The following is a 7,772-nucleotide window of genomic DNA, read 5'->3' on the forward strand; positions in this document are numbered from 1 at the left end:
AAGAAAACAAAAACCTAGTGTAATGAAGACCCTTAAAGATGACAAAAATGCTCTGTGAGTCTTTAAAATAAACCATTTTAATAAACACCAGCAACCGAGCATAAAACGCAACAACTCCTAACGAAATAGAACATAATATACTTTCTTCTTGTTTCATAAATAAAAACAGGTGCATCTGACAGTAGTATTTGTGCCGAGTTCAAATATTAATCCGAAATTAACTGTGACGCAAAGATTGTGGGCGTGACAGGTAGGCGCCCCATCCTGTTTATTCCCTGCCTTGTGCCAGTAGCTTCTGGGAGAGGCTCCAGATCCCCCGCACACCTGAACATGGCCAGCGGTTTCGGAAAACAGATGTAAGCTATCAATATAGCCGATAAATGAAATTCCGGGAAAACTGTGGGTGAGAGTAAAATTCTGAGTATATTTCTTAAATCAGCTTTAAAAAGCACATAACAGACACCGTGTTCGGCTTATGTTCCACGCAGAAATAAAATGAATACATTTGTATGCATTTAAACGTTTATTAAACTATAAACATAAATCTTAAATAAAGTCTAAAGATTCACCAGTTTACCAAATTTCCACTGCCTAAATACGGTTAGAAAATCCGTTCATTTCAAATCGTCCCAAAACCCCCCCCACCTTACGTAGAATAACTGCGTTACTATACCGCGTTCTTAAAGTGACATGCAGCCATTCGAAAGATTAAACAGAAATGAAAATACCAAGACATTAATAAGGAAATTAAACATAACTAAATACTATGAGGAGACATTTGCCCCCTACAGGATGGATGGGTAATAACAGAGAAATATATGTCTTTTTAAGCAGTTGCAATACACAGGTTCATAAAGGACATTGTAACACACTGCAGCAATGAACCACGGTACAATGTCCTAGATACCAGCAGGGTCCATATGACCCCAAAGAGTAAATTATACTCAAACAGGCACAGTGAGGCATCAGTAAACGTTTACTGGCTGCAAACAGCATTTTTATGTACCGAACCAATACGATGATTGTTTAAATTAAATAAAAACTGAATCAATGACCATACTTTCACCACAAGTTACGATTAATTCATGCCCTAAGTCAGTTTGGCGGCCTAAGTCAGTTTGCAAAATGCAGAAAAAAACTGTTTGCATTGAGTATGAAATAAATTAAAAATGTATCCATTTTTTTAATGCTGTCTTGAAAAATGGTTGGTCTCAAATGAGAAGGCACCACATTTATGTAAATATGTGTACGGATATTATAAATAAGATGAAGAAGATTTGCAAAAAATGTCATTTCCTTGCAATCAATCAACTAAGTAGTTCCCTAAACGTAAACATATTTACATGCCTTTTCCTGAAAGTAAAGAGTGAAGATCGGTCAGCTGGTATGTTCAGAAGGGGATGGTAGGGTCAGCTGGGTGGCGGGGGGGGGGGGTCAGCCAGTGAGGACCTGAGGCTGCAGCGGAGGCGGCGGGGGGGGGGGATCAGCCAGTGAGGACCTGAGGCTGCAGCGGAGGCGGCAGGCAATCTTGGCCCACGTTTTCCGAGTCAATGGCGGACGTGCTCTGCTGGCCCTGCAGAGGGTGCTTCTCCAGAGCCTGTTTGACCTCGCGCTCCACGTCTCGCTGCCAGTCGATGAGGTCTCTCTCCAGCTGCTGGGCGCCCTCCAGCACGCGCTCCTGACGCACCCCGAGCCCCAACAGCAGCTCCAGACTGTCGGAGACCGGCGCCGGCTGGCACGCCTGGCCGGACATGTAGCGCTCAAACTCAGCTGGGCTCAGGTTCAGAGACTGGGCATCAAGCTTCTCGATGAAGGCCAGCGCACAGCACTGTGGGACCAGGAACAAACAGCAGAGGTCTGCATTATCACGTCCGCCTGTGTGTGATTATGTATGCATCGCCGTATGTGTGTGTGTCTGCGTGTGTCGGTTTCTACATTTGTGTCTATCTGTGTGTGTGTGCCGATGTCTATGTGTGTCTGTATGTGTGTCTATGTCTGCGTGTCGGTGTGTGTGTGTGTCTGCGTGTCTGTGTGTGTGTATGTGTGTGTGTATGTCTGCATGTCTGTCTGCGTGTCTGTGTGTGTGTGTGTCTGCGTGTCTGTGTGTGTGTATGTCTGCGTGTGTCGATGTCTGTGTGTGTGTATGTCTGGGTGACTGTGTGGCATGCCCCTTACCAGGTTGGTAAAGTAGTAACCATCTTCTCCACTCATGAGCCGGCTGGGGTTGCAGAAGCGGGTGATGTACTGGATGTTGGACTGCAGGCGAGGTGGGTTGGCCTTCAGCACCACGTAGATGAGGGCGGGCAGGAAGTCGTCGGCCGACGCAGGTTCCCGCTTGCTGATCATGATGGCGCTGAAGATGCGTTTGCTGCAACGGGTGATGCATCCCAGCTTGTCACGGGGCACTCGCATGGAATCCATCTGGATGATCTCTGGGACGGTCAACACAAGGTCAATACAAGGGCCTCCTCGGGAGAGCGGACCAGAGGGCTACCGCTTACCCACCTGTGATGGCCTGAAGCACATCTTCCGAGACCTCGGGGATCTCCTCGTCCACAGGGACGCCGAGCATGTGCACTGTGACCCAGTGAAGGGCTCTGCAGCAAAGGGAAGGAAGGTGTGTCCACACAGGCCAGCAGGAAGAAGGAGCAGGACAACAAAACTCCATACATGAGCCCTAAAAAACACGCATCGCCACCACAAGCAGCTCACCTGATCCTCGTCTGTATGGTCAAGTCTCTCTTCTCATCATCTGTGGTTTCAGGGCAGAAGACATTCTTATAGAGACGAGTCATTATGTACTTCTCCACGTGGTCCATGACCCGCTCCACACGCTCAGCGGACCCTGAGAGACAGAGATGAGACCATGTGTTCAGAGAGGGCAGCCCAGGCCGACCATATGCCCACTAAAGCAGACCCAAATCTCGTGCCCTGCCTTTGCAGTGAGTAAGCAGGCGATCTGAGAGGCTCTGGTAAAAGTCCTGGACGCACTCAGAGGACTCATCTGCACCCAGGTCCTTGAAAACAAAACAGTAACAGACATGTATTTAAAGGTAGAAAAACAACACGTGTTCAGAATCACTTTTTCATTATTACAATGATTTGGGTTAAGGCAATAGGACAAATTGATTTTAGCTAATGGTTTAATGTGATTTTAGTAAAAGCAGTTTTTTTTTTAAATCCATCCATCCTCTGTCGCTCATCCAGGGTCAGGCCGCGGGGATGCCCAGACCTCCCTCTCACCAGCCATGTCCTCCAGCTCCACCGGGGGAATACCAAGGTATTCCCAGGCCAGCCGAGAGACATAATCTCATTTCGGCCATTTGTATCCATGATCTCATTCTTTCAGTCACTACCCAAAGCTCATGCCCATAGGTGAGGGTAGGAATATAGATCGACCGGTAAGTTGATAGCTTTGCCTTCTGGCTCAGCTCCCTCTTTAGCACGACAGAACAGCACAGCATCCGCATTACTGCCGACGCTGCACCGATCGATCTCCTGCTCCCTTCTTCCTTCATTTGTGAACAAGATTCCGAGATAGTTATACTCTCCCTACTGAAGCAATTGAAATCAACGGCTCAATTAATTCCAGCTAATTATCTCCTGAGCTTGGAGGCTGCGTCTTGAGAAACTGACAGAGACATCGCGCCCCTCTAGTGCCTCACTGACCTCTTTACTGGCCATGCTGTCAGTGAACGTCTTGCTCTGCTTGTAGATTTCCGGGCCCAGTCTCGGGAGCTTCCTCAGGAAGTCCAGAAACTCCCTCGACGCACGGTCCGTATCGATGCTGACCTTCCGGGTAAGAGAGGGACTCGGGGTCCTGCCCTCTGGACTCCCTGACAGCACAGGCAAACAGCAAAGAGTCCCGTCAGGGAGACGACCTTGTGAAGGACCTTAAGTTTATTTCTACCTTGCTTGTGATTAGTGAAGCCGTGCCAGCTGATAACACCAACCTCACGAGGCACCTCCTGGCTCATCAAAACACAACTGCTTCACATATGTTAGCTGGTTAACAAAGATGTAGAGGAAGACATATCCGGAGTTAAAGAGACAGGCGTTAAATGTCAGTGTGGATTCCGAGTACAGAACTAAGTGGGAATCTCACGAATTGAGTCATTAAACAGGCTGTGTCACAGCTGGATCAGAAGAGGGGAAAAGCCCAGTGTGACTCAGGGATGGGATTTTAAGCAGGGCTAACGATGGGATTTTACGCAAGGCTAACGATGGGATTTTAAGCAGGGCTAACTAATCATATCGAGGCACAGAAAGCCAAACATGTTAAAAAGGAAGAAGGCAAGACATTTTAATTCTTCTGTTAGCGAATTCATCGTTACATACAATTCCACCCGCATTATGTGTTTTTAGGTAGGATCATTTTACACATTGGAATATAAAGGTGAACAGGCATTTCCATTAAGAGCTCCACATATAGACCAGAACCAAGACCTTACATGGTACAAGCTGGTCATTCCCAAACGACACAATGTTAGGATCTATTCCAGGAACACATCACCAGACGTGTATCTGGGGGAAAAGCTCTGCGTGGAAATGGACTAAAACAGAAACTGAGAAAGCACTGGGGGGCGGGGTTGACCCAGGACTGCAAACAGCTGCAAAAAAGGAAATGTCTGCGCAGCCGAGGAGATGCCAGATTGTATCATCCATGGCAACTGGACTGAATCTGTATGCAGTGTTCCAGTGCAGGTGGCCAGCATGACAGCTCACTCATACACACTACAGTTTGCATACAGAGCCAGACTGCTCGTATCCATGGGGAAAAAAACACAACAATCGTAAAATATAGCCTGTACACAAAAGAGGTCAAAAAAATTAAAAAATAACAGACATAATTTCCCACTGTACATTTTTCAAAGGCCTTTTCACACGGTACCTTTTTTGGATGCAGCGCGAGACGACGGGCTGAAGAACTTCTTCACCGTGTTCACTTTGCGCGCCTTCTCATTGGTCTTTTTCTCCTCAAACTTCGAGAAGTGCGCTAGAGACGGCGGCTTGGGCGTCGGCCGTTGCACACTGTACGCGGCGGCATCCTCTTCCTTCTGTAACCTAGGTGCGAATCACACTCATTAGACACTAATTAGCACCTGCACCCCGGCAAAGGCTGCAGCTGGAACTGTTATCCTCATTATCTATCCACAAATATAATTTGCATATAATAAGAAAGGTATTATGGGAAGGGTAAGTCCTACATTTAGAACTAAATGACATTTACTCTTTACGGATAGTCATTCATGAGAGTGACATGTCTTTGCTTAGTGGTACAGATGGACATTCCAGTGAAGTACTGCAGGTTTCTATGGTATAACTGCAAGATTCCGACTGGGTCTAGAGGTGGCAGCTGGTCACTGCTCCATCTGCTTGCCAAAACTTGTTATGCCGTCAGGTGTGTGAGGATGGGCGAAGATTTGACCCCCAGTTTATGAAACTTTAACCAGAGATCCCTCAGGTGAGGTAGACTTGGGGCAAATAATGTCACCAGAAAGCGCCGTCGGCCATGTTAATTAGCATGATAGGAGCACATCTGAGGATTCAGTGATGATCTAAGTTGTGGACCTCCTCACCTCTCTGCCAGCTCGCGGTCCTCCTGGATCTGCCGGCCATGTTGGTACTCCTCTCTCCAGCATTTGGAGCAGTAGCCCTTCCAGGCGGCGTTGCCGTAGTAACCGCATCCTTTCTTACACAGCAGCTCCGACTGATCCACATGGATCCCCCTGCGCTTCGATTTCTGACTCATCTCTTTTATGGAAGGACCAGAGCAAGACAGGCAACGAAAGATATTAAAAGCAATATGAAGAAGACCATATGCATACAAAGAATAAATTGATTTCAAACGACAAAAAGATGTAGTTGTTCTTTGGAATATGGAAAAGAGATTTCTGTAAGGGGGTAGGGTATTAGGGCGTTTTTCCACCACACCAGGTACCGTACTTTTGGTACTTCGAGAAAGTACCTCAAGTTGTTGCTTTTCCACTGGCGTAAATACTGGAACCGGCGCCGAATGACATCACAGCGCGAGGCGGAGTGTTTTATAGTAGTGTATTATAGGGCTTGGCGATGTGCAATATTAATACAAACATGGTATGATATGTACATTCACTTCTTACATCGCTAGTCAGCTATATAAAAATAAGGTATTTCTTACTTTCAATTCTGTACGGACACTAGTGCGGGGGTTAAAATAATTTTACTCTCATACGAAAAAAACTTGGCATTATTATGCATTTTATAGATTCTGATGCTTAAAAACCAGTTTAAAGTTTACTTCCGCTGCATGCTCCGAGACAATCATACTCAATTATATCTTTGCCGTTTATATAATTCGAAGACTGGTTTGTGAGAAATTTACGAACTCCTTTTTTGTTTATAAATACCCCAATATTCATTAACTAAATCGCATCGCTAGGACAGAACGCTATATGCTTGGTGGGGTGGAAAAGTGCCCTTAATTCAGGCAATGGAGTCCAGCGCAATGTTTTCCTTTGCAGGTCAATCCCCAGCAAGAAAATAAACTTAGAAACAGACGATTCCAGCTTTTCGCCAGTCAGTCGAGTTCGCCTGTGGTGTAACTACCACTACGGAGGTGGAAGGAAGCGCAGACACGCAACCGTGACTCAGTACCAATCATTTGATCATCGGTATTTTTATTTCACATTCCAGTCACTTCGCTTCCATACAATTACCACATATTATTCTAATTATACTTAACATCTATAAGCACTTATAATAATCGGTTTCCACTTGTGGCACTACCCAAGTTCAGAAGCAGCCAGTAAATCGCCACTTATTAAATATTAAGCTGAGTGCGTTTTCCCGTCTGAGACAGTCTGCCCCGCCGTAGGTGACTCTCCATTGCTGCCTTACGGTAACGCCAGTATCTGCCCTAACTTTCTGCTGCCGTGACTGCAGACCGGCACTTCCTATACACTGGGACAGAAGCTCCTGAGTAAACAGTCCAAACCGAAAAAGCAAGAGAAGCAACAGGGGCGGAGTCTATAGAGACCTCCGCCGTGTTTTGAAATGTCATTTCGCGTTAACTATAATTCAACTGGTAGTTTACAAACACTGAACTAGAAATGGAATGTGGGTGTTTTTTAAGATACTGTTTTTGTTTTATTTGGGGGAAAAAGTACATAACAGCTAGTTAATCTATTTCGCTCCACCCGACTGAAGGAGTACGGAAGCACACCCACCCCACGGCTAAACACACACCCTTCCCATCCGCTAAGGCGACCCGAAAACAACCTGTTCACTCGGCACTTTTCCCGTTCCTACCCGGAATCCCCCCGGGGTCTCCGATCGCTTCCTGCTGCTCCGGTCGACCCTCTTCTGCAGTTGCCCAGTCGGCTCACTGCGAGGCACCGTCTTCCTCCTCCTCCTCCTCCCCCCGCGTCATCGCGCAGCTGGGCCGGGTAACTACAAGCTCACCGCCCCCTTCCTTTCCATAACCTGACATTTCAAACGCTTCAGCTCTGCATATAGCCTTTATTTTAATAAAATATTCCGATCAATCGATTTCATATACATATAATACCCCACTAAAATGTCACGAGTTCACACACCAATTTACGATTCAAATGTAAAGAACAACGTCGTTCGTATCGGTTACATAATATCTAAACTCGTATAAAAGGCAAAGGAAAGTAGTCGTGTAACTCGTTTTTACGGCAGTGCTTTCGAGCCTTGTAAACAAAATACTCGTAAATTACAAAAAAATGCCAAACTTACATGTTAGAGATTCAGAAAACTATCTGGTA

The 7,772-nt window shown here is 46.2% G+C and overlaps 1 protein-coding gene across 1 annotated transcript; it reads right to left on the reverse strand.

The window, feature by feature from the left end:
* Positions 1-59: 59 nt before the first annotated feature.
* Positions 60-7,422, reverse strand: LOC125712422 (rab5 GDP/GTP exchange factor-like). Its single transcript, XM_048982455.1, has 9 exons — positions 7,291-7,422; positions 5,580-5,754; positions 4,892-5,064; positions 3,670-3,836; positions 2,936-3,017; positions 2,713-2,845; positions 2,506-2,597; positions 2,176-2,432; positions 60-1,828 (listed from the first exon to the last, which is right to left on the reverse strand). The coding sequence occupies exons 2-9, from the start codon at positions 5,750-5,752 to the stop codon at positions 1,484-1,486; spliced, it is 1,422 nt and encodes a 473-aa protein (XP_048838412.1). The 5' UTR covers positions 5,753-5,754; positions 7,291-7,422; the 3' UTR covers positions 60-1,483.
* Between the last annotated feature and the right edge of the window lie 350 nt (positions 7,423-7,772).

The sequence above is a fragment of the Brienomyrus brachyistius genome, chromosome 17, assembly GCF_023856365.1.
Source record: "Brienomyrus brachyistius isolate T26 chromosome 17, BBRACH_0.4, whole genome shotgun sequence".
In the NCBI taxonomy this organism is placed as follows: domain Eukaryota; kingdom Metazoa; phylum Chordata; class Actinopteri; order Osteoglossiformes; family Mormyridae; genus Brienomyrus; species Brienomyrus brachyistius.

Bases quoted from the DNA above. Each gene is read 5' to 3' on its own strand.
- LOC125712422 (XM_048982455.1), bottom strand. From the start codon at position 5,752: ATGAGTCAGAAATCGAAGCGCAGGGGGATCCATGTGGATCAGTCGGAG. The intron at 2,846-2,935 runs GCAGGGCACGAG...TCTGTCTCTCAG, and splicing joins CCTGCTTACTCACTGCAAAG to GGTCCGCTGAGCGTGTGGAG. The intron at 1,829-2,175 runs GTAAGGGGCATG...CTGGTCCCACAG, and splicing joins GTTACTACTTTACCAACCTG to TGCTGTGCGCTGGCCTTCAT.